The sequence below is a fragment of the Delphinus delphis genome, chromosome 11 (assembly GCF_949987515.2).
Source record: "Delphinus delphis chromosome 11, mDelDel1.2, whole genome shotgun sequence".
In the NCBI taxonomy this organism is placed as follows: Eukaryota; Metazoa; Chordata; class Mammalia; order Artiodactyla; family Delphinidae; genus Delphinus; species Delphinus delphis.
In genome coordinates, this window is record NC_082693.1 from 92,450,320 (window position 1) to 92,475,870 (window position 25,551).

Here is a 25,551-nt window from a genome sequence, read left to right on the forward strand (position 1 = left end):
TGCTGGATAAACATGGACTGCTAGACAAATTCTTTTATAAGCTGGCCAGACAAAGGCAGCCAAGGCTGAGGGCTGTTCCTTTATCAAAGCTTGGCTGAAGGAACTGCCCAGGCTCATCTGTGGCACAGGTGCCACTGGACCCAGGAGAGCTGTGGTCTTGGGCAAGTTATTTTACGTTCACACTGTTTCTTCATCTGAAGGCAGGGAGATTAACACCTAACTCAGAATTAATGGCTAAGATAACTCAGAATTGTGGATAAGATAACATGAAGAGCGTTTTGAACTTTCCTATTCAGTGTGGTCCTGGGCTGTGGACATCACCTGGAACTTGTTCGGATGCGGACTCTCAGGCCCCACTCCAGCCCTCCTGAGTCAGAAGCTGCTTTTTTTAACGAGGTCCCCAGGTGGTCTGTGTGTGGTCTTTGAAGCACAGGGTTAAAACAGTCCCAGGGAGGTACCAAGTACTCCCCGGTGTCCTCAGCCATCCCCGGCTCCCAGGTCTGCTGGACAGAAGCCCCCAGAGCAAAGAGGTGGGTGGACCAAGGGCTGCCCATGTCACTTTATCCTTTTCTACTTTATTACTTCAAATTAACAACCACAATAAAGCTCAAAAAAGTCCAATATTTACACAGGAAAAAAGTACAAAATTCCCCCCAAAGTTCATCAGTATTTTTTTTGTTTTTTAAATTACAAAGTAATAAAAAGCTTTGCTCTTTAATTAAAAAAAAAGAAAAAGAAAATAAAGGGGAAACAGAGGTAAATAAATTAGGAAATACACACATGGAAAAAAACAAACAAAAATAAAGTAAAAACGAGTGTTAACTAGGCAGGATGGATAAATCCAGTGCCCAGGCCTGAGCCCAGGTGAGTGTCAGGACCAGGGAATTAATGTATAACCCAGGAGCCAGATGCCTTCTGGAAGGAGTCTCCACAGATTCTGCCCTAAGACCAGAAAAGGGGGACCACAGGCTGATGACAGTCTCAGGGGTCGGTGGTGTCAAAGACCCTCTGTGCCCTCCTTGAGGGGCATGGAGGTCACCGCCCACCCCCATGTCCTCGTCAGGGGCATGAGAACACAAAGTCGGCCTGGCAGGTGGGCGGCACATCTGCTGTCCTGGGAGATACAGGTCAGATACATACACACACGCCCACAAGGACTCCTGGCCCCCCTGCCTCACCACCCCCTCCTCAAGGTCTCTGTGGACAGGCAAAGAAGGGACCCAAACGCTGAGGGGGGCACTGGCAAAAGCCCAACACAGAAAGTCGGTGGCCGTCATCTCAGGGGGGTGGGGCTGCACACGTCTCCCGTGGTCCCAAGGCTCATGGATACCCAGTGGGACCTGCCTCTGACCAACCAATCCATTCCCCCAGCTCCTCAGGCCACCTCCTGAGGGCCCGTGAGGACCTGCTACAGCTCCAGTGCAGAAGTGTCCCCCTCCCAGCCATGTCAGGCGGCGGCCGTGGCAGGGCCGTGGCGTCCGCCAAGTGGAGCCTGATGTCTGGGAGCGTTTGGCAGCCTGAAGTGGGCTGCGGGAAGTGCGAAGGGACGAGGATCCTCTATGCCGAGGGCATCCCATCTTCTTGCCATTGGCAAAAAAAGAAAAAAAAAAGAAAAAAAAAAGACTCGAAATAGAATCCATCGTTGGTTTTGTGCTGGGTTTTGTTTCTTTTTGTTCGAGTGGTTTTTTTTTCCCCATCTTTTTGTTGTTTTTTAAAAAGAAAATACAGTGAAGACACTAGAAAGGGGGAGAGAGAAGACAGATCAGGTGCACATCTGCCTCTGGCCACCCATCTGCCAGCGGCCTTCAGCTCCTGTCTTCCTGCCCCCGAGGCTTTGAGCTGGTCCCTCTCTGGGGCACAGAGTAGGTGCTCCACTTTCACAGAAAAGACACAGAGCCTCCCTCCCTCCTTTCGGTGAGCAGCCAACCCCCAGCCACACATCTGCCCCACCCTGCCACGGATGGACTGGTTCCTGGGCCTGGGGTCTGACGAAGGTCAACTCCGATTTATGCCCCAGAGCTACCTGTGGAATACATTTCCAAAAAGCAGATCGTACTCAAGATGTCCTGGTGCGAGGTCAAGCCTGTGAAATGTAAGCCGCTGCCGGCCATGTACATGTTCCCCAGGGAGCTCCGACATCCCCCTACGTACCGCCAGAGGAGCCCCAAGCGGGTTCCCAAGCGGGGCCCGAGTGCAGAGCTGCGACATCCCACCTCAAGGCCTCGGGCAGCCACAAGTTCCATGGAGGCCCACACTAGCCAGAGGGCCTCTCCTGGGCTTGCGGAGCCGCCAAGGCCCTTCTCTGACAGCAGATAAACTCCTGAGTACAGGGCCCTGTCTTACGTGCTCTGCATGAACGAAGCGTTTAACGGCCCAGAGGCTGGGACAAGGCTAGAGCCCTGGGGAAGGTCGCGGTGTGGGGCCCCGGGCTCAGTCCCTGCTACCAACCTTCCAGAATAGTTAAGGCAAAGCGGGGATGGAGGACTGCCCCACGCAAGAGGGAGTTTTCCAGCAGAAGTTAGCTGGCGTGGGCCGGGCCCGGTCAGCGCACACACTGGGCTCCTCCAGGGGGCCGTGGGCGTTTCCAGACCTGACGGGGCTACGTCCGCAGCAGACATCGGCTCACCTAAGCAAATACTGGTCCGCTGGTGGCTCCTCACTTCCCGAGGTGGTCAAAGGGCACGCTCGTCTTTGGGAAGGGAGGCAGAAAGGTGGGAGGGGTGAGCTGCTGGCCACGGCACTTCGGCAAGTCTCTCCCCACCGTGGAGCCCCACCCCCAACCCAAGCCCCTCAAGCCAAGGGCAGGGGTACGTGATCTCAAGGACCCAGGATGTCTCTGTTTTGTAAGACAAGAACCCTGCCCCCAGCGGCAAAGCAGCTGCTCAAGGCCACACGTGAATGGAGCCGCTGGACTCCCAGCCTGTAGCCTGTCCTGCCGAGACTCCTCCACCATAGGCAGGAGGCCCAGAGCAGGTCTCCTGCCCACCTCTGCCGGACCCCTTCCCCGGGCAACCCCGGATTCCCCCTTCCCAACTTCCCTAGCCCAAACATGGCCCCTAAGTGGGGCCAGCCGACAGGGTCCACCCATCCCTCCATCCTGTGCTGACCGGGACGGCGGGGGCTCGCTGATGGCAGGGACCACGAGCCCCTCCTCTGTGAGCGCCCCGCCGCCCACGCAGGCTGGGCCCCTGGCAGAGGGCTGGGTTCCAGCTCTACCGCCTGCTGGGGCGGTTACCTCTCCTGGCTCGGCTGTGAGGCACAGAAGGGCTGGTGTGAGGGCAGCTCACCTGTGAGGCTGAAATCCGGGAGACCTCTTGCCGCCCAGTGAGGTCGGAGGACGAGACGTTGGCGGGTGCGCCCCTGTGTAGCCTCATGCTCACCTTCCTCTCTCTGTCGACCCGTGAGATCGCTCTGGGAGAAGTATTGCCTGGAGGGCGAAGAGGGGGGAAGCTGCCCTCAGCACCTGGGGCCCCGGCCGCCCCGCGCCCCCGCCGGGCCCCGCGCGCTGTCCAAGGTGTCTGCTCACCAGCTTGCTGGATGCGGGAGGCAGGGGTGGAAGCTACAGGCTCGGCCGCACTGCGGAGCCGACTGGCGGTGGCCCCAGTGGGCGGGCCAGGGGGCAGGGCCCGGGTGGCGGACCCCCGGAGCTGCCCCATCCTCTCCTCGCGCTCGTGCTCTCGCCGCTCCCGGTCCACGTCCTCGGGGTTCCGGGCTGCACCCTGTGGGTGTGACATGAGACCTGGTCAGCCCTGCGAGGTCAGCGTGCTCCGGGATCTGGCACTCCCTCGGGGTCAGAGCAGGGGGAGGCAGGCCAGGTGGGCGTCTTGGGGAAGTGGCATCTCGGAAACCCTCTGGTCCGACCTCCTCCCCACAAAGCAGGAAGCCCAAGAGACCTGGAAATGACCCATGATCACACCGCACAGAGAAACAAAGCCACACAACCGTCCGGAAGGAGGAAGCTGGGCCCGAGGGGCAGAGGGAGGCCGCATGCCCCAAGACAACCAAGGGTACTCCGTGGCCCTCCCAACCTGGGTCCCCTCCGTGTACAGAGGGGCCCCAGCTCCTCAAGGTTTCCAAATACAGCAGGGCACGTGTTCAGAGGCCCAGAGAGAGAGTTACAAGGCTAGCTGAAGGTGGGGCCAGGACTCAAACCAGGCTTCCCAGTGCCTAGCAAGGAAATCTTTTCGAAGGGCTGTTCTTCCCCTGCCCCTGGACCTGGCAATGGCTTCTGGCAGGTGCTGTGGGGACCACAACCAAGAGGCCCGGGGGACCCGCACAGATGCTGCCTGCCTTGGGATGGGAGCTGGAGAAGGAATGGGCTAGATGCCCCATGGAAGAAAAAGAGGCCCAGCAGGCAGGCTGTGGCGAAGGGGTGCGTGAGCCCCTGGGGGCTCTGCCGTCTGGCCACGGCCACCCCCAGTGCAGGAGGAAAGGAGGAAGGCCCAGAGAGGAGTGCGGCATGGGAGCGGCGCCTGGCCGCGTCACCTAGTTGGTCCTGGGGTCATCCACAGGGAAGGGCGGGGGCTGGCATGAGGGGGGCCGCATCTGTGGAGAGACCTGCAGGCTGAGTTGGGGGCCTGCTCACGGGCCACGGGGTGCGGGCTCCTGCAACCCTGTCTCTCCCAGAGAACTGGCAGAGAAGGCCCTGCTGTCCTTGGGAGATGGGGTAGGGGTGGCCCTTTGACTTGAAGCAATTCCGGGAGATAGCGGCTGGGAATCAGAATGATCCTTGAATCCTACTGAAGAACCGAGGCCCAGAGAGGCCTCAGGACCCTCCTGGGGCCACACAGCTCAGAGCAGAGCTGGGGTGTGAACCCAGGCTTCCGCCACCCAGTCCCGCTCTGCTCTCCGCACCCCCAGAGCACTTAGCAGAACATTCTAGGGATGCACATTCCCAGCCCTCCCACCCACAAGCCTGGAAGATGGAAGCACCAGGGCAGCATCTCCCGACCTCCACTCCTCACCCCGGGTTCCCACCCACTCAATTACAGATTGGCAAAGAGAATGTCCGGCCAGAAGCAGAGCAAAACCTATGACATGAGCTGCAGCAGCCACTCGTTGAACATCCATCCCATGGGCAGAGGGCACATCAACCCCACAAGGCAGGTATGAACTCACTCCCTGGTGGGAGAAACTCAGGCTCAGTGAAGCCAAGGGATTCACTCAGAGGTGCACAGCCCAGGGGCCGTGGATGAGCGGAGGGCTGGAGCCCCTGCCCTTTGTGGCCTCAGGAGGCTCAGGCCAACGGCAGGCTCAGGCCTGCGGCAGGCTGAGGTGAGCTACTCTCTCCATTTCCAACCAACCCAAGTGATGCCTCAAGAAACGCACACCAGGGAGGTCTCTCGGCTTTTTATTTGCCCATGTGAAAACACAAAAAGGTCAACATCAGAGTCACACAAGCATTCACCAGTGTCGTATGGACCCCTGTCCTGGCTGTGTCGAGTTTCCACCTGGCCAGCTAGTTAGACCTCGGAACACAGTGGCTCTGTGTGCTGAGAGCAACATCCCAGGCTCCAGGTATCCGGGGATTCCAGGGCCCTGATGCCAAACGATACGAGGCGGCCACTCCAAGGAGGGAAGTTCTCAGTCAAGGGCAGGATCCTTCCCATGGAAGAGTCTGCGGCCCACGGCGTCCAGCATGGTGTCCAGTCTGCTGGTAGGTGCTGATGAAGGTTTCTTGCAGGGGGGAAGGGGTGATGTGGGAAGGGCTTGGTCTCGAGGTGAAAGTGTGGACGGTCTCCACCATGTGTCTGCAGATACTTCTGCCAGGGGCAGCGGGAGGCAGTTGAGCTCACTCCAGTGGTGATGGGGTCAAAGGTGCCCGATTATCCAGTATGATGGCCCTCAAGTCAGAGATCGGGGCAGGATAAGGCTGCTGGCGCCTTTGCTCAGCTTCTGAGTCCAGGGCCTGTCTCTAAGGGAATCCCAGGAAGGGGTCAGCGTGCCAGCAATGGGTGGAGAGCGTGCTCCCGGCCTGGTTTGAGGCGAGATCTTGTCGGCTGGACGGTCCCACGAGCAGCTCTGTGAGGAGCCATCTGGAGTAGCAGGTCCCACAGAACTTTCTGTGATGATGGGTATGTTCACATCCGCCTTGCTGGGCATGGCAGCCACTAGCCAGCCGCTTGTGGCTCCCGAGGACTTTAAATGTGCCAAATGCAACTGAGGAAGTACGTTTTCAGCTTTAATTAATTTTAATTAAAAATTAGCCACACGTAGCCAGTGGCTACCACGTTGGAGGGCACAGGCCTGGACGATGCAAAATCCATTCCTGGAGCTATACCGAGAAAAGGGCCAAACTCAGCCCAGAACCAGGCTCAGGAATGACTTTCTACATGGATGAGCGGGTGCCCAGTGCCCTGAGCAGTGCCCTGGGGCAAGAAGAGCTGGCCCCGGGCCCTCAGCTGTGCTCCCAGCCGGAAGGTCTGGGGTGAAAGGTGCCCCACTGCCCATCTCTCACCCCTGGGGCCCTTCGGCCTGTGGGACCCCCAACCTCTGCCCCACTCCTTAGGGAACAGTACCAGGCCACTGTTCGAGAGCCAGAGGGAGGAGGGGCACAAGACCAAGTGCCGATCCCAGCGTCCTGGAGAACAAGGCCTCGGTCCTGAGCATCTGGTGGGGCAGGCCGAGGGCACCCACCAAGAGGCACGCCACGATGGAACGCAGTACAGGTAGCGGCGTTTAATGAGTTCAGGTTCGATACAGAGGCCACCGACAGGGTCTGCTTGAGGCTGCTCCTGGGGCCCATTGCCACCAGGCCCCTCCAGGGCAGTGAACATCGTCCCTCCTTCAGGCTCTGTTCATCAGGCAGCCGATTTGTCCCCAAGAATCTCGCAGCGGGGCCTTCTCCATCATGCCTCTCCACTGTACTCCCACCATGCCAAGGGATGTCTCCTTGGGCCTAGCCCCGGTGGGCTCAGGCACAGCTGGGGATGTCAGAACTGGGGCCCTGAGGTCCAGACCACAGGCCAGGAGTGTGGGGCGGGCAGCTCCTCCATGGGCCTATCTGGAGGGTCCTGGGTGCCCAGGGGTGCCAGGCACCTGGAAGGGACAGAGAGAGCACAGCAGGGGCTCAGCCTCTTGTGCTCACCCCGCTGAGCGGTACGTCTTGGAGGCCAGGTCTTGGAGGATCCTTACCAGTACGTGGGTGGGTACATGGACCCGGCACAGGCACAGGGGCGGGGCCTGGGCAGTGCAATAGCGTCGCTGTCACGGGGCTGAGCCTGGCTCGAGGAAGCCCCCTTTTCCAGAAGAGATGGGAAACAAGACATAGGATTTCACAGATTCCGGAGCTCTAGGCCCAGCTGACTACAACAGTTCTCCCCACCCCACCCCCAAGACTCTTGAGAGAGAGAGAGAGAGAGACAGAGACAGAGACCGAGACAGAGACAGAGACAGAGACAGAGACAGAGAGAGGAGGCGCCTAGCAAGACCCAGGGTCCCATGACCAGGAAGAAGGAAACCACAATGAAGGGGTCCAGGCAGGCCAAGGGGGCCTCAGTGAAGGCCGCCACCTGGGAGGTACAGAGCAACAAGAGCAGGATGGTGTAGGCCACGATCAAGACAGCAGGGGGGCCCACCAGCGCCATCCGGGCCCCACCCATCCAGGCACCCAAGATGGACTTGAGGCCCAAACAGGCCCTCTTGGGTGTGGTGGGAGGTGGTGCCCCGCCTGGGCCCCGCTGACCGCAGCAGCATGTGCCGTCAGCACAGATGACGCTGGAGTGGGAGGAGAACGGGGGCTCCGGGACCCCGGTGACGTCACCTGCACTGTCCGGCTCATAGCTCCCATCTTCCGGGAGCCCCACCCGCTACGGGGTCACGTTGGCTTTCCCAATCCAGTCCCCCAAGCCCGCCTCGGCCTCCAGGTGACTCACGAATTTGAGCATGTTCCAGTCGAAGACATAATCATAGGAGAAGCCCTGACGGTGGAAGAGGTTGCGGAAGAGCTGGCGCAGGTAGGAGTAGTCGGGCTTGTCGTCGAACCGCAGCGAACGGCAGAAGTTGAGGTATGTTGAGAACTCAGCTGGTGGAGGGGACAGAAGGTGTCACCATGAGGCCCGTGTGCCCCCAGGGCCCCCAACAGCCGGCGGAGTCCCACCCAGCCACCGTCCCTACAGATACTGCTGGTCTAAGAGGGGTCAAGACAAGGTCCAAGAGGCCGTCCTCCCTACAACAATCTATGAACTTCAGCCTGTCAAGAGCCCGATGGGAACTCTAAGCCACAGGAGGAGAACTTCCATTTCCTCCTCTGAAAATCAGAGGCAAGAGAGGACCCTTGTGAGACAACAGGAAATATATATATTGGTTCCTGCCCCTGGGCCCCTAAAGCCCTTGTGCCTGCCTAGGTGGTAAGAGCAGTAGGAGCACCTTTTGCTCTAAGGAGGAGACTCTGGGTTAGGGCTCCCGGATGGGGGCAGGTCAGCAGAAAGACCAATCCATGATCAGAAGCTTGGAATTTCCAGCCCTCAGCCCCACCCACTTCTCTAGAGAAGGGAGAGGGGCTGGCAATGGAGTTTATGATCACCCGTGCCGACGTGATGAAGCCTCCATGAACATCCCAATAGCATGGGGTTTGGAGAGCTTCCCAGTTGGTGAACACATCCACATCAGGAGGGTGACACCCCCCAACTCCACGCACAGAAGCTCCTGCTTTCGGGACCCTCCCAAACCTCACCCTACCTATCTCTTCCACTGGCTGTTCATCTGTATCCTTTACCACATCCTTTAATAAACTGGTAAACAAGTAAGTGCTTCCCTGACTTGTGTGAGCCCAATTAATCAAACCCAAGGAGGGAGTCATGGGAACCTCAGGTTTATTTATAGCCCATCAACCAGACGCACAGGTGGCAACCTGGACTCGTGACCGGCATCTGAAGTGTGGTGGGGACAGCCTTGTGGGACTGAGCCCTTACCCTGTGGGATCTGACACTACCTCCAGGGAGATAGTGTCGGAACCGAGTTAAACTCTAGGACACCCGGCTGGTGTCAGAGAATGGCTTGCTGAGGGGGAAAGAACCCCAGACCTTTGGTGACCAGAAGTGTCAGAAGTGAGGTGTTCCGTGAGAGTAGTGAAGGAGACTCCCAGGAAGAGGAAGGTCCGGAGTTCTTCCTGACATTCAGCCCTTACGAGGTGAGGCCGGAGTGTGGGTTGGGGACACTCGCTATTTAGCAGCCAGGCCTCCTAGCTGTGCCTGAACAGTGGGAGAGCCTGTGATTGACGTTCTGGTGCCAGGCAGTGGTAGCCCAGGACAGGCTCGTCTGCCCCTCAGAAGGGGCCTCAGGGGTCCCAGGCTAACCACCTGCCCCACTGGGCTACTCACAGGGGTAGCCTTTGCAGAGGACCTCAATGGGCGTCGACATCTTCTTCTCGCTGATCCGCTCGTACTTCTGGCGCTTGGTGGCCGCTTTGAGGCCCTGCCAGGGCAGGGAGCCCAGGTTGAAGTACATGAGCACGTAGCCCAGACTCTCCAGGTCATCTCGACGGCTTTGCTCTGCAGAGTCAAGGACGAGGTGAGGGGCAGGGTCCACTTGGGCTCCCGGCTGGCGGGAGTCAGGACCCCCTTCTCCAGGACATGCTCCTTGATTGAGGGGAACGACCCCCGCCAGTGCACCCAGCACGAGCCCCCCCTTGTCACATGCTGGCTTGCTGCAGCCCCACTACGAACAGGCACTGTTATCACCCCCTTCTACAGAGAAGGGCCCTGAGGCTGAGCTTTTCCAACACAACCTAGGCCTAGTTTTTCCAGCTCAGGCTCTCATTCATTCAGCAACTATGCAGTAGGCACCCCAGGGCCTTCTTGCCTGGCCCACCCTGTGGATAAGGCTCGAGCAGTGGCATCAGACAGGGCTGGGGCCAGTTCTGACTTTGGCACTTGCTAAGCTGTATGACCTTAAGCGACCTGTGTCACACGGTGAGCCAGCATTCCCCACACGTAAAAATGAGGAAACAGGGCTTCCCTGGTGGTGCAGTGGTTAAGAATCCGCCTGCCGATGCAGGGTACACAGGTTCGAGCCCTTGTCCAGGAAGATCCCACATGCCACAGAGCAACTAAGCCCTTGCGCCAACTACTGAGCCTGCGCTCTAGAGCCTGCGAGCCACAACTACTGAGCCCTCGTGCCGCAACTACTGAAGCCCGCGCGCCTAGAGCCTGTGCTCTGCAACAAGAGAAGCCACCGCAGTGAGAAGCCCGCGTACCACAACGAAGAGTAGCCCCCGCTTGCTGCAACTAAAGAAGGGCTGTGCACAGCAACGAAGATCCAAGGCAGTCAAAAGTAAATAAATAAATTTATAAAAAAAAAAAAAATGGGGAAACAGCCTTGCGCACCAAGGCTGCTGCGGGGATGAGTAAGGCACGAGAGGGCGGGTGCTCAGCACCCCACAGCTCTTCCTGTGAAAGAGAAGACCTGCCTGTGCGGCCAGCCAGGGGAATAAACCCAGGCTGCAGAAGGAAAGCCAGGGTCCTGGCCAGCAGCCCGTGGGTGTACTCTGCTCCCGGGCCTCGCTCACTCACCGATGCCCAGGTGGGTGTTGATGGAGGCATAGCGGGCAGTGCCAGTCAGGTTCTTGTTTTCCCGGTAGGGGATGTGCTGGTGGGTGCGGGCGTCCCGGTACTTCTTGGCCAGGCCGAAGTCAATGATGTACACCAGGTTGCCCTTCTTCCCCAGCCCCATGAGGAAGTTGTCGGGCTTGACGTCCCGGTGTATGAAGTTCTTGGAGTGGATGTATTCAATGCGGCTGATCTGGGGGAGGGGAGAGCAAGTCGTTCAGCACATGTTCCACAGAGGGGCTGGGGCCGTACAGATGGAAAACACATCCGTGGTCCCTGCCACGGGCCGGGGGGAGGGCCAGATCAGTCTGCAATCACCATGTATGATGATTTCAAGGGTCAGGTCACGGAAGGCTTCCTGGAGGAAGTGACAGTAGAGAGGAACTCTGAAGGAAGAGTTCATCAAGTTTGCTGTGACAAAGGAAAGAGAGCAAGGCAGGAAAGCGAATGGCAAGATCTAGAAATGAAGCCCAGAAAGGCATTCAGGCCTCACCTGCCTGGCTCTACACCACAGAGGACATGAGAGGCCCTCAAGGGACCAAAGAGGCATCTCGAAGGCTGTTCTGGCAACCAGGCTGGGGGGAACAGGAGGACCAGTGAACCCTAAACTTGGCAGGGGTGACAGAGATGGAGCACACCGACAGGATTTGTCCCCTGGCTTCCAGAGGACACCAAAGTAAGGCGGACACACAGGCCCTTGTCCTTTAAACAATGTGTTAGAAACTTAAATTAACATATAGGCACACAATAGGTCCTCTGGCAGGTTGGTGCCCTCCCTGGGCCTCAGGCTTCTGAGTCTCTCCTAAACCCTTTTTGAGTCTCCCGTCCCGTGAGAATCTAACAACCCTCCTCTGCACACACACATCTAGCCTAAAACTGGAGGATGTCTGCAGCCGTTCTGGAGGGCAGCCACAGCTACAGACCCCTACGTAACAAGATCTCCACGTAGCATTCCAGGGCTAGAATTCTATGCTTTTTAAATCTTCTTTTCCTAAAATTTTCCTCCCTTGAACTTATAAAGGGATTGAGGACCTAAGCATTGCTTGTCCATGGGCTCCTGCTCTGGTCCAGGCACCGTGTGGCGTCCCAGGTGACTGCACAACAACCCAGCAAAGGGAAGACGCTCCTGAGGAGACGGAAGCCCAGCAGCTCACCTACAGTCACCCCACGGGGACAGGACCCAGGTCTGTGTGACGACAGGCTTTACGCTCACCTGAGGGCAGGGTCCCAGGCCTTGCCCGGAAGCCCAACCGAGCAGGTCTGGAGTGGAAACTGGGAGCCTGCATTTTAATACCCCCTCCCTACCTACCCCCCAACCATGGCTGATGGTCAAGGTCCCGCGGTCCTGGTCCAGGAACCAGGCCCGTCCTACGTCGCTGTCACTGCCTCCTGGCTCCAGCATCCTCCAGCTGGGTACCCAGTGCCCACTGGCACGACGGGGCAGGGGAGGTTGGAAGGGAAGCTGGGAGCCCAGTCCCCAGCCCGAGTGGGTAGGTGGGGGACTCACCATCTGGTCGGCCAGGAGCAGCACCGTCTTGAGGCTGAACTTGCGGGAGCAGAAGTTGAAGAGGTCCTCGAGGCTGGGCCCCAGCAGCTCCATGACCATCACATTGTAGTCTCCCTCGGCTCCGCACCACTTGATGGACGGGATTCCCACTGCGGGGGACGCAGGGCTGTCAGGGTCGGTCACTCCCCACCCCGCCCAGCCCCAGGGCCCCTCCCACGTGTGCAAGTGCACAGAGCTCCTCAGGCCCCGCCCCCTCCAGCCCTCACCTCCCCCCTGCATCATCTTGTAGAACTTGCTCTCGATGTGCAGCTGGGGGTGCTTCGTTTTCACACACTCGAGCTTGATGGCAACTTCTTCACCAGAGGCGATGTTGGCACCTGCCAGGGGCAAGGGACCGGGGTCACACTCGGCTGGGCAGGCAGCACCAGACCAGGACCAACTAAGTGTCTGCCCCCAAGCAGCTCAGCGCCCCTTGGGGGAGGCTGTGCAGAGGGCCCGGCACTGTATCCAAGGGAAGCGGAGGGACTGTGGGACACAGAGCAGGCACCCGACCCAGCCTGGGTGGGAGGGGAGAGCCAGAGCTGCAGCTCATGCCAGGGGAAGGAGGTGAGGGCTATGGACCATTCAGAGAACCGGAGGCTGGGGCAGCAGGAAGGCTGGATGCAAGGGGGGTCAGGGCACAGCCGAAAAACGCTCACAGACCAGTAAGGGGAACTTCATCCTGGAGCGTGGGAGCTACTGAGGACTCCCGAGCTGAAGACAGGTAAGGTCACTGGGGTGTGGGGATGAGGAGGAGAGAAGGGAGGGGGGCAAGGCTGTCTCAAGAAAGACCCAAATCCCCGCCGCACCTGGCCTCAGTCTCCCCAGCTACAGTAAGGGGTGGGCTGACTTGGAGGGCTGGGGGCTAGGCTGAGAGGCCGGCTCCTTCTTGGGGCCAAGCGGGACTGAGCTGCCCCAACTGAACGGTGTAGTCTTAGCACACAGACAACAGAGGAAGTCCGGAGGAGGGCACAACGACTGGAAGAACTGAGGACAGGCAGGATAACGCCGGCACCTCAAATCAGGGGACGAGATGGGGCTACGCAACAAACGTCCTTGGAATAACTGGCATCTGAGAAAAGACAGCCCAGCTCACAGCACGCAGCGGAAGTCCGAAGTGGAGCAAAATATAGTACGGGGGGAAAAAATCGGAGTGTAAGTTGGCTCAGCCACTTCGGAAACCAGGTTGGCCTCTACCTGGTAAAGCTGAACACACACAAACCCTTGGCCAAGCCAGTCCACTCCCAAGTGTGTGCCCTTCAGAACCGTGAGCACCGGGAGGACACGAAGGACCTGCACAGCAACAAAGACCACAAAGTCCAGCACCAGAAGGATGGCTACAGGGTGGTGCAAGCGCCCCGGGGATGCCACAGGCAGTGGAAGGCATACACGATGGCTAAGCGGGTGGCTCTCAGCATCTGAACCCTGAGTGCAGACAGCAAGGAGCAGCACCGTTCACAAGAGCCAGAAGGTGGAGACACCTGAACGTCCATCAAAAGAGGCGTGGACAGCAGACTCTGCCTGTCCCTGAGAAGGAACGGCGCACTGACACATGCTGTGACATCAGTGAACCTTAAAAACACTACGCTCAGTGAATAAGTCACACACCGAAGGGCAAAGAAATACTGTCTGATTCCATTGTATGAAATGCCCAGAACAGATGAATCCATGGAGACAAAGAGTGGACTGGTGGTTGCCGCAGGCTGGGGGCAGGGGGAGATAGGATGGGCCTGCTTAATAGGTGCAGGGTTTTCTTCTGGGTGATGAAAACGTCTTGGAACTAGGTAGGGATGACGGCCGCACAACACTGGGGCTGTACTAAATACCACTAACTTGTGTACTTTTAAAATGGTTAATTTTATGTTGTGTGAATTTCACCTCAATTTAAGGAAAAAAAAAAGAGGAAGGAAGAGACAGAAGGATGCAAGCACAGTTCTAATTGTCTCAATTTCAAAACACACAACACTGAAATATATATAGTTTAGGGATATAAACATGCAATAAAACTAACAGAAGAGAATAACTTAAAATGTCAAGATAGTGCTTACCTCTGTGTGGGGGAAGCAGAGGGCGGGACGGGGTGGGGTGGGGTACCAGGGGCCTTCAAGGTGACAGGTATGTCCCCCTCCAACTGGGTGTTGGGAAGGATGCCTTATACCATGGACATGTTTTATACATTTAATAAAAAAGTAAAACAACGAGATGTTAGAAGAAAGGAGCACTGCCTTTTAATTTGGGAGTAGGCAAGGCTTTTTATCCTGACTTAAAATCCAGAAGCCATTAAAGAAAAAAAAAAAAAGGCTCCCTTCCCTCCTCCAAAAAAAGGAATCCCTCTCCACGGCAAAAACACCAGAAACAAAGTCCTAAGAAATAGTGCACATGCTTATCAATAGCAAAGAGCTAACATCACACTAATATACAGTGAGCACCCACAAAGCAGTAGGAAAAGGACCAATGACTCCATAGGAAACAGGGTAAAGGATTCAAACACACACTTCACAGAGAAAGAAAGAAATCATTAGTATAAAAATGGCTTACTCAGGGACTTCCCTGGTTGTCTAGCGGGTGAGACTCCGAGTTCCCAATGCAGACGGCCCGGTTTCGATCCTGGTCGGGGAACTAGGTACTGCAGGCATGCTGCAACTAAGGACCCCGAGGACCGCAACCAAGACCCAGAGCAGCCACAATAAATGAACAAATAAATATTAAAAGACCACGTCCACCCGAGCTGGTCTGCGCTCTCGGTGGGAGGGGTCACTCCTCCCCCGCAGTCGCCGTGTGAACCGGGGAAGCCTGGCTGCAAGGCCTCTCGGCTCCCTCCAGCTCCCCCTCTGGGGACTTTACTCGATACCCTCGCACAGCGCAAAATAAGGCCTGGACGAGGCTGTCCACTTAGGCTGTTTGCAACAGTAAAAGCTTGGAAACAACCCAAATGTCCAGCAGTGGGGACTGGTTAAATAAAGAAAGGCCCATGCATAAAACGGAACACAATGGAGAAAGAAAAGAGGAAGCTCTCTCGGTGCAGAAGTGGAAAGATCTCAAAGATACAGGAAGTGAAAAAGCAAAGTACAGAACAGTATGTATTATATGCTCTCCTTTCAGTGGCTCAAGAAAAAAGTGCGGAAACAATATGTATCTGTGTTTGTTTGTATCAACATAAAGAAACACTCAAAAGGAACATGAGAAACCAGTCAAGACGGGGCAGGGTTGGATGAGGACAGGAGGGGAAAAGGACACTTCTCTGATACCATGTTACGTCTTGTCATTTTTTTCAACACCTTTGTTGAGACATAATTCACATTCTACACAATCACTTCTTTAAAGTGTACAATTCAGTGGTTTTCAGTATATTCACAAGGTCATGTAACCAACACCACAATCAATTTTAGAACACTTTCACCATCCCTAAAACACCTGCATCTCTTAGTGGTCGCTCCCCATCTCCCCCAACGCCCCAGCTCTAGGCAACCACTAATCCACTTTCTGCCTCTATGGACGTGCCTACTCCTGATATTTCATATAAAGAGAATCATAGAATATGTGATCTTTTGTGACTGGCTTCTTTCACTTAGCATGTTTTTGTGTTTTGGTTTTTGGTTTTGTGTTTTCATTTCTGAACCACTTAAAAATAAAAAAAAAGTGGATTCCCAAATCCAGTGAGCCATGGGAGAGAAAGTGCTTTGCAAACTGTAAAGTGCTTTTGACACGTCAAAACTCATCACTGGGGAGAGCCTCACACGTTTCCAGGCGACAGTGAGGATGGGGGTGGGGGGAGCTGGGGCTCACTGCAGTCCACTGGCCATGCAGTGGGAGGAAAGGCTGCAAGGGCTCCTGCTGTGTGAGCAGGACCATCCCAGACTGCGGCCACAGCACGTGCAAAGGCCCGACGGGAGCGGGTGCAGTGAACGCTGGGTGGTCTGGTGCAGCTGGAGCTCGAGGTGGCTGAAGAAGACAGTGGAAGAGGTGAGTCAGGGGGAGATGGGAAGGGGCTCAGATGCCAAGCTACGATCCTGGCCATGAGCCTGAGACTCCAGAGGCACTGCAGACGCTCTGCTCCGGGGCAGTCCTGTGCACCGCAGGGTGTTTACCAGCATCCCTGACTCTACCCACTCGCTGCCAGCAGCACACCCCCACGCTGAGGTGAAACAACCAACAATGTCTCCAGACCTTGCCGAACAACCCCTGTGAGACAAAATCTGGCCTCCCTCCCCTTGTTGAGACCCACTGGTGTATTCGAAAGGACTGGAGAGGACTTGAGGTGTGTGGGGGGTGGGACCCGGAAGGAGGCTGCTGCAATTGTCCGGTCGATGGCGGCCCCGCCCAGGCAGGGGGAAGAGACCAAGAGACACTGGATGATGCAGGGCCTTCAGCACTTATGACTCAGCAGATTGTGCAGGGAGCAGAGGTGCCCGGAGAACGCCCCTTCCCGAAATGGGGAGGTGGAGGGGAAAAGCCCTTTGTCCCCTTGAGCTCTTACACCATCCTGCCAGTACTACTGTTTGTATCATACGAGGAAACGGAGACACCAAAGGTCAATGACCAAATGCCACACAACTTCCCTGAACAGGGACCTAAGCTGTTAGGCAAAGGCTTCTGACCCCAAGCAACTGCTGGAAAGCTGTCACAGCTGCCTACGGGTCCCACCACCACCAGACCCCTGCACTGCCTCTGAACTCTACCAGGAAGCTGCCAGTCCTCTCTGACCTCCCTCACTTCTCACAACCACTGACCTGAGGCTCAGAGAGGATATGTAACTGGCCTGAGGTCACACAGAACTGGCTGGGGCAGAGCCAGGATCTGAAACTTAGTCTCTAGAACCCCTGCTTTTTTCTCTACTCCAGTTCCCTAGCATCTCATTCATTCAATCACCAGACGCATACCGAGCCCTGGGCCACCTGAGGCAGCCCTGCCCTGGAGGAGCTCAGCTCACCTTCCGTGGGAACAACAAAGGATAACTTTGATTAAGTGAAAAGTGCCAGGCAAAGGCGGCAGAGGTGGCCCCTCGGAGAACGAGCAGCCCTGTCGGGGGACGAGCCAGTGTGGAAAACAAACTTGGACGTAGAGAAGGGCTCAGACCTGGCCAGCCCTAGAGGGTCTGGGAGCTCGGCAAGTTCTAGGTGGGGAGGGGGAGGATCAAGCTGAGGCGGGGGCTCACTCACAGACGGTACAATCGGGGGCCGGGCGGGACTGCAGGTGGGCAGTACCCACACCATCACCCCATCTGCAACTGAGGACCAGAGACTAAGAGGTCTAGAGAGCTCCTGAGGCACATGGCCAGCGGCTGGTAGAGTGGGTGGCACAGGCTCGGCCACTGCCAGACCCCATGCAGCCAAGGTGAGGCCCTACCAGAGCTGGCCCCGCACGATGCCGAGGGGAGAGGGAGGAGGCGCTGGAAGAGGAGTATAGGCCTTGCGGCCACATCCACAAATGTGCTCGCCTTCAGTCGATCCTGGAAAGCAGGGCCTGCAGGCCGCGCCCAGCCCCACCTGCAGAGGCCATCTGGAGTCAGGCCCTGGCACTGGCACCAGTGACAAGAATGTGGCCAGAGCTTTGAACAAAGGGAGCCAGTGAGGCCAGCCGGGGAGGCCCTACAATCACTACCATCCCCACACCAGTGAGAGGGGCCCGGGAAGGAGCTGGCAGGACACTGCATCAGGCCAGGGTCCCCGAGGCCTGTGCAGCCAGCAGAGAACCAGCTCCCCAGCCCCCAGCTCAGGCCCAAAAGGACCCAGTTCCTGACAGTAGCAAATCCTAACCAAGACTGAGGGTTGGGGGACAGACACAACATAAAAGCACCACTGCAGGGCCAAGCATGTGCAGTTTTTGCATGCTGTGATCTCACTACTTCTCACCACCCTGGAGGCCTCGCAACTCCATTTTACAGATGCGGAAGCCAAGGCTGGCAGAGGTCATCACTTGCTCAGGGGCATACAGTGAGGAAAAGAAACGCCAGTACCTAAACCCTGGTAGAATTTACTCCAAAGCCTGTACAAAGGGGAGTAAACCCGGACCTAGTTTTTAAAATGAACTAGATGGGGGCTTCTCTGGTGGCGCAGTGGTTAAGAATCCGCCTGCCAATGTAAGGGACATGGGTTCGAGCCCTGGTCCGGGAAGATCCCACATGCCGCAGAGCAACTAAGCCCGTGCGCCACAGCTACTAAGCCTGAGCTCTAGAGCCCGCGTGCCACAACTACTGAGCCCTCGTGCCACAACTACTGAAGCCCGCGCGCCTAGAGCCCATGCTCCGCAACAAGAGAAGCCACCGCAATGAGAAGCCCACTCACCGCAACGAGGAGTAGCCCCCACTCGCCGCAACTAGAGAAAGCCCGTGCGCAGCAACTAAGACCCAATGCAACCAAAAATAAATAAATAAATATATTTTTTAAAAAATGAACTAGATGATTACTGGATAAACAGGAAGTACTGTCCCCAGCAAGGTCCCACCACAGGGACCAGGGACACTGACTTTCTGAATGACCTTGGGTTGCCCCTCCATCTATGGGCCTCAGTTTCCCTTCTGCAAAGAGAAGGCCTGGGGCTGGGTGTTGTCTAGCAGCAGGTATGCACCAGCCCAAAGCTGCCTCTCCCTGCCCTTTGCCCTCAAGCCAGTGGCTCCAGGCTTCAGTCCTGAGCCCAAAGCCTCCATGATAAGAGGGTCCTTTATACCCACCCCAATTTCACAGACAGTAAGGAGATGGGCACCCCCTTCACAGATGAGAATGCTGAGGCTCAGGGAGAGAGGCTGAGGCTCAGATCCCAGGTCACACAGCACATGAGAGATCGACTGGGGACCTGAACTTGCCCCCACATCCCCACCTTCTTCTCTCCTGCCGTAAGTGAAGCCGCTTCACAGGCCTCTGCACGTCACAGCCCCCATTTCCTCATTCATTCATGTGAAGGGCCTTCACTGAGCCCCCACGTGCTGGGCGCTGGGGCGAGAAGGTGGACACAACCCAACGCCTCCCCGCCTCCCCCCAGAGGAGCTCAGAGTCACAGAGCAAACCTTTCAAACAGCTCCAGCCCGCACTGTTCCTTCCCTCTGTTCTGAGCTCTGCAGTGCTTACAGGAGGGTGATCTACTAGGTGTCTGACAATGACCTGCACATCTGGCTGGCACTTTACAGTTTACAAGATGCGTTCCCACGCGCCCCTTTCACTTGTGCCTCATGAAAGTCCTTCGTGGGCCAGGCAGCAGTACCACACAACCTTCACCAACCGCGCAAAGCCAGGGCTGACGGCTCTCTCCCACGTTTTGTCCTCTACACTCTCACTCCCGTGGAGGGCTGTGGGTAGGAAGTTTGCCTTTTCTAGTTTGTTTGTTTGTTTTCTTTTCTTTTTTGGCCACGCCACACGGCTTGCGGGATCTTACTTCTCCAACCAGGGATCAAACCCGCACCCTTGGCAGTGAAAGTGCGGAGTCCTAACCACTGGACCACCAGGGAATTCCCTGTCTTTTCTAGTTTTGGAGAGAAGCCTCGGTGGCCAACTTGATTGTGCCGCCCCCGTCTCAATGTGTGAAGCAGGGACAGCTCGGCACCATCTCTAGAGGCTGTTGTGAGGGAAGACGGCATTCAAACAGGGCCCAGCCCAGCCTGAGTACTGTCCAGAGAGTGTGGGCATACGTATCCCCCTCCCCTCTGATGGGGAAGGGGCAGCTCACTGAGAAGCAGATTTCATACCCTAAGAGGGCAGGGACCCAGATCACTGAGTAAGAGAAACCCCCCGAGTTCTGAAGCAACAAGCAGGGCACACTGACCTGTCAGTTTCCTCTGCCTGGGACAGAACTGACTTATTGTTCTTTTCTCAGGAGGGAAACAGAGGCACAGATGCTTCCAAGGGCACAGGGACAGGAATGGGGAGAAACCCCAGGGGCTGCCACCTTGCTCTAACAACTCCAATTCACGATTACCAACACAGTCCCTCCCCTCCAGACCAACGACTGCCAAGGAAGGGCCGCGCCCCCTGACCGTGCCCCCGCACCCCCAGGGCAGCTGAGAAAGGGGCATTCTCCTGGGTCAAGGACGGGGTGAGATATCAGTGATTTGTTTAATCAACAAGAGAGCAAACTCAGACTTTCAACAGGAAGCACATCCAGGGAGAGAGATCCTAAAAGCTAAGACCGACCCCCGCCCCAGCCCTGAGGTTACGGGGGAGCCTGCGTCATTCCGAAGCCTTCCTGGGCTGAATTCCAAGAGGCCGGACCACAGGGAGGGGGCCTAGCTGGGAGCAATCAGCTTGCTCAAGCCTCTTCTGTCCACCAGCATCCTTCCCCCAGGAGACAAGAGACAGGGGTGCTAACCCAGCTTGCGTTTTCCCACGCCCAGCTGGAGACCCAGCTCATCTGCAGCTAGAAACCAGAGTTAAAAATACACTCCTCTGCCCAGACTGCAGCAAGTGGGAACCCCATCCTGCCCTGACTGAGGAGCCCCTCGGCCTGCCTCACCCCCAGCCTGCTGCTTCCCTCCCCACCTGGGATGGTCCTGGGGACAAAATGACCAAAACATGCCACCAGAGCCACGTTCTGACTTCAAAGCATGAAATGTTGGCATCTTTCCTCCTAGTGCCCAGGGCTGTCCCAGGGCCTCCAGAGTCACTGAGCTGGAGCCAGAAACACTCACCTAGGTAGATATCTCCGAAGGACCCGCTCCCGATCTTCCGGCCCAGGCGGTACTTGTTCCCCACACGTAGCTCCATGGTTCACTCTTGCTGCAGAAGTAAGCAGAGACACAGGGTCAGAGAAGAGGGAAGCTGGGAAGGGGGCTAGCCCCCGGAGCCCACTCTTCCCCCACCAAAGGTCAGGAAAAGCCACGAGAAACTTAGGACACCACCATCCTCCCTCCCACCGTCCAGGAAGGGATTTGGCCTTGCTTTGCCTAAGAGCAACCAGGTGTCAGGAAGCCCAATAGCCTCCACCTGTGCTGAGGCTATTAGAACAGGTGTCAGTGTAGCCAGGCAGAATGGGGACTAGAGACAAGGCCCAGGAGGAAAAGAGCAAAGCAAGCATCTCCTCGGGGGTTACTCGTTCAGGGACCCTCCGATAGGAGCCTCTCAGAGGCAGGCCAGTCACAATGGGCAAAGACTCTGATAGGAAAATCAAGGACAAAGGGCGTGATGGGGAGGTGGGATGCAGGAGCTGGTCACCCTGGGGGTGCGGCCATGGCAACCACCAGCAAATTCCAACCTCCAGGGATAGGAGGACAGCTTGAACTGTCACCAAAGGAGTTCCTCAGCCCCATCAGGACTGACAGGATCCCCGTGCCCCCATCCTTACCCCAGGCCTCCAGCTTCCAGCACCAAGAATTGGAGGCCAGTTCTTCACAGCCTGGGCTGGTCTTCCCAGAGGCAGACCTTGCAAGTCTGCAGTGTGCCCCGCCAGAGAGGTCTCCTCCCCAACTCACAGGGAAGGCAAGAAAGGGGCCCCCAGAACATCCACCTTCTGGTCCTCTCCCTCTCTCGACCTCACAACACCAAGAACCTCACAAAGGACTCTCTGCAAGGATCTCTTTGGATGAACAGTTCGGGGCTGGTTTTCTTCCAGATTAGGAGGGTCTCCTAAGAGGGCCCTGCAGAGCAACTGAGGGGACCAAAGCCAGGTTTTGAGCTGAAGGACCAGCTTCTGTGGTGTGGGAGGAGGTCTGGGGGGAAAGCGCTGGCCTGAGCACTTCCCTCCTTCCTGTGCCCCACCCTGGGTGTCCAAGCTCACGGAACATCAGGGGCCACCCTGGTAGGGATGCCTCTGCTCTGGTCTGGGGCAAAGGTCTGGGCAGCAGAGGAGGAAACTCAAAAGGCCAGGAGGAGGTGGTTTTTGCTCTGGGGGATGGGGAGGGTTGGCCTATGAAATAAGGAGAGGGATGGGGGATCCCTAAGATCTCAGAGGGTCTACGAGAGGGCAAGTGCAGAAAACTATAAAGAGGTGCCGCTCCCTGCAGACAGGGAACTGAGGCCCAGGGAGGACACGCCACCTGCTCCCCACCCCACCCCAGCAGCAAGTTAGTGACAGTTTCCTCCCCTAAGACCCAGACAGGGTTCCTGCTGCCCTACCTGGCAGCCTCCACCCTCTCAAACAGGACCTATTTCATGCCAGGGCCAGGAGGCAAACAAAACAGGAAGGTGGAAAAGCAGCTGTGTGCGGCACAGAGGCTCTGCCCCTTCCCCATGCCAAGTACTACCCCAAAAGCCAGACCCACCCAGGAGGGGAGACGGGAGGGCTTTGTTCCACAGTTGGTCAGGCTGGAGCTCTCCACCCCAGCGGAGGCAAGGAGCCAATAGCTCCTGCCCAGGAGAGACACCCAGCCCCAGCACTAGTTCCCAGGGAGCCGCCACTAGCCCTTCACCAATGGTCACAAGGAAGGAGCTCCACCCAGCGCCAGCCAAACTCCGGGCTCTCCACCAAGGGCCTCTGCCCACATGCCTGGCCAGTCCCAGCTGAGGTGTCAGGGCTGCCAGCAGAACACACTCCACATATGCGGGAAACTCACATGCCACACACCTCACACACACATCGGCCCGCGTGTACACTCCAAAGGAAGAAAGAAACGCAGACATACACTGTGAGCCCTGCTTGGGGAAGGGGGTGGGGGGCGGGCGGGTGTGTACACACACAAACAACCCCCCCCCCCCCCCCCCGCCCCGGCCCCGTCCGTCTTCCGCCAAGGCCAATTCAGAGACCACACATGGCAGCCGGGAAAGCCGCAGGTTAGGAAAGGAACATAAATACACCCGCATCCTATATTACATAAATACCCACGCCGGGTTATATAAATACCCGTGCCCTCCGTCTGGGTGTCTTACATAAATACACTGCACATGACCCCCCAACCCCTCCCCACTCACCGGGCTGTCGGCAGAGAAGGGCAGAGAAGAGAGGGAGCAAGCAATCAGCCCTGCAGGCAACCACCACTTTTCTGGGCTACCACCCAGACCCGCCAGCGTCCCTCCTACACCCGGGGGGCCAGGGCCCCAAGGAGAGCCTAGACTGTCCCAGCACTGTCTCCCCAAAAGCCTCCCAGAGGAGAGGAGAGAGGCTTGAGTCAGGAATGGAAGAGGCTTTCCAGTTCTTTGCTGCTTCTCTCCTTTGGGGGGCGGGGTGGGGGGTTGGCGTTGGAATAAACGAAGAGAAAAAAAAAAAAAGGCGGACATGAAGATTCCGGAGTTTCAACTGGTTAAAAAAAATTAGACAAACTACCAAGCAGAACGGCACATGGGCAGTTTTCTTACTCCCTGCCCACCCCCCTCCCCAGCCAGGGCCCTTGTCCCTGGACCATTAAAATAAAAAGTGGAGGAACATCCCAGACACCCAGGCAAAGGAGCCCCAAACAGGCATTTATTGGGTGCAACTTAGACACTCAGGATCCCCTTCCCCTGTTCCCAAATCTATCTCCCTGACGAAGGCTGATCCAAAAAGAAAATATGCAAGAAAACTAAGGGAAAAAGTTGGGGAGGGGGCTCACCCCACTTTGAGTTTGGGCGTGAAGAGCTTGGGAATCCTCTCTCTAAGGACACCCGGGCACAAACATAGTTTTATGTTCCACAGGGACTTGCAAAACATGGATTTCTCACACGCAGAAACGGGAGAATCCGATCTGATAAATAACCGCCACCCCTTTCTTTCTCTCCACAAAGGAAAACAGAATCGGTGGCTGGGTGACCACACACCCCATCACCCCAGGGCCCCCCAAGCGCCCCCAGCCAACATGCGGGAGAGCAGCCTTGCTGACCCCCAGGTCTGGAGCACCCAGGCCAGGAGCGAAGGGGTTGGGGGCTCTGCTAATGCTCTGGTGAACCCTACCGAAGCCCCAGGGTTTGGGAGAGAATTCCGAATCAACAGTATCGGGTGCACCCCAGCACCCCAGTCCCGGACCCCCTCCCTCAGCGTCCCCAAATCGCAGCCTGGGGTGGCCGCCCCGGCTGGCTGGGGCCTTGAACGGTCCAGCTGGGGGAGGGGGAGGCGGGCCGGACTGGGGGGGCCTCCCCCGGGCAAGTCTGCAAAATAATAGTCACCCTCCTCCTCCTCGTCCCCAGTCGCGCCTTTGTCCTCGCCGGGCCGAGCGGGCGGCGCCCGGGCAGCCCCCCCATACCCGAGTGCGAACGCGCGTGTGTCCGCCCTCTCCTCCCCTCCCTCTCGCGCAAAAACAAAGAGGCGGAGGGAGCCCCGTTTCCCCCCAGGTTTGCGCCCCTCCGCGGGCCCGCGGCCCCCCAATATTTACCCCGCCGGGAAGGCGCCGGTGCCGGGCCGCTGCTCGGGGAGCTGCCGCGGGCGGGGGCGGCCCGCCTGGGCGGATGCCGGAGGATTCGCAGAGCCGCCGGGCGCGCCAGCCTCTCCTGGCCCAGCCGCCGCCACCGCCGCTGCCGCCGCGCTCCGCTCCGCTCGTCCCGGCCGGGCTCAGGCTCTGGGATCTCAGCGCAGCCGACGCCGCCTCCCTCCTCCCGGCCCTTCTGCCCGACCGCCCCCGCCGCCGGCTCGCGCGCTCCCGCCTGGCGCGCGCCCGCCGGCTCCCATTGAGCCCCGGGCCCGCCCGCTGATGTCATCCCGGGCCCGCCGCCGCCGCCCTGGAGGATTTAAAGGGCCCGCGCCCTCCGCTCCCGGGGACGCTGGGGGCCCCGCAGCCAGGAAACACGGCCCCCCAGCCTCACGAGGAGCACCTTGCAGGAACGGGGCCTTACGTGTGGGGCCGAGGAGCGCACACAGACACTGACACCCTGATCCAGTGGAGGCACAGGTGGAAAAACCTGGGAGGGGGTGGGGAGGAGGAGGGCGCACAAAAAGCTGGGTTCTTCTAGACCCAAACACTCCTCTCCCCTCTGCCCGGTTCTCTCTCCTCTCACACCCTAGTAGTGGGCCCCTCTGAAGGCCGGTGTTTGCAAAAGGAGAATGTTTACAGTGTTGGGGGACACTCCGCCTCGGGACTCTGAGTGCTGCAGAGCACACAGGCCAGGTTGACTCAGGGGCCAGCGATTTGACCCGACACCAAGAGACGGAGGGATATTGACAAACGGCCCAGAGAGGTAGCTGGGGCTATGCTGCGCTCTGCTCCCATGGAAAAAACAAATGCAAAGACCTTTTTCTTCACCCTTCTTCCTCTTCCGGCAGTTTAAACTGATGGGTACAGAGCTGACCTCCAACCCAATCCTGTCCTCACTCGTTTAATGAGAGACCCCACACACTGCCATGGAGCCAACACTTGAGCCAGGGTCCCCCAAGTGGTGCACATTCAGCCAAGTCCCCGCCCAGCTCTGGGCTGGGGTTTCCTTATCTGCAAATCGGGAGGGAACACCCGTCCCTCCCCAGGTCACCGAGAATTAATTAAGGCTTCCTACTGGCTTCCAGAGCAGGCGATGAAAGATTCCAGGGCAGAGTTATTAAAATGATATTTACACTGTACCATGCAAAGCTCCAAATTATGACACACATCCATTCACGCACACAACTGTGGCTGTGGACACACAAAATGCTGGAGTG

General features: G+C 57.5%; 1 protein-coding gene across 3 annotated transcripts; it reads right to left on the bottom strand.

The window, feature by feature from the left end:
* Positions 1 to 555: 555 nt before the first annotated feature.
* On the bottom strand, positions 556 to 24,537 carry CSNK1E (casein kinase 1 epsilon). 3 transcript variants are annotated; one of them, XM_060025661.1, is made up of 11 exons: positions 24,299 to 24,537; positions 20,711 to 20,798; positions 12,321 to 12,431; positions 12,055 to 12,203; positions 10,512 to 10,740; positions 9,321 to 9,491; positions 7,875 to 8,023; positions 3,527 to 3,719; positions 3,288 to 3,427; positions 2,627 to 2,689; positions 556 to 1,736 (listed from the first exon to the last, which is right to left on the bottom strand). In XM_060025661.1, exons 2-10 carry the CDS (start codon positions 20,784 to 20,786, stop codon positions 2,657 to 2,659), a joined length of 1,251 nt encoding a protein of 416 aa, XP_059881644.1. In that variant the 5' UTR covers positions 20,787 to 20,798; positions 24,299 to 24,537; the 3' UTR covers positions 556 to 1,736; positions 2,627 to 2,656. The 3 variants fall into 3 exon arrangements, with proteins under 3 accessions (XP_059881644.1, XP_059881645.1, XP_059881646.1); XM_060025662.1 differs by lacking the exon at positions 24,299 to 24,537 and adding an exon at positions 22,926 to 23,652; XM_060025663.1 differs by lacking the exons at positions 556 to 1,736; positions 2,627 to 2,689; positions 3,288 to 3,427; positions 3,527 to 3,719 and adding an exon at positions 5,317 to 7,038.
* Between the last annotated feature and the right edge of the window lie 1,014 nt (positions 24,538 to 25,551).

Bases quoted from the DNA above. Each gene is read 5' to 3' on its own strand.
- CSNK1E (XM_060025661.1), bottom strand. From the start codon at position 20,786: ATGGAGCTACGTGTGGGGAACAAGTACCGCCTGGGCCGGAAGATCGGG. The intron at 9,492-10,511 runs GTGAGTGAGCGA...TTGACTCTGCAG, and splicing joins CAACACCCACCTGGGCATCG to AGCAAAGCCGTCGAGATGAC. The intron at 2,690-3,287 runs GTGAGCTGCCCT...CCCTTCCCAAAG, and splicing joins CCCGGATTTCAGCCTCACAG to ACGAGCGTGCCCTTTGACCA.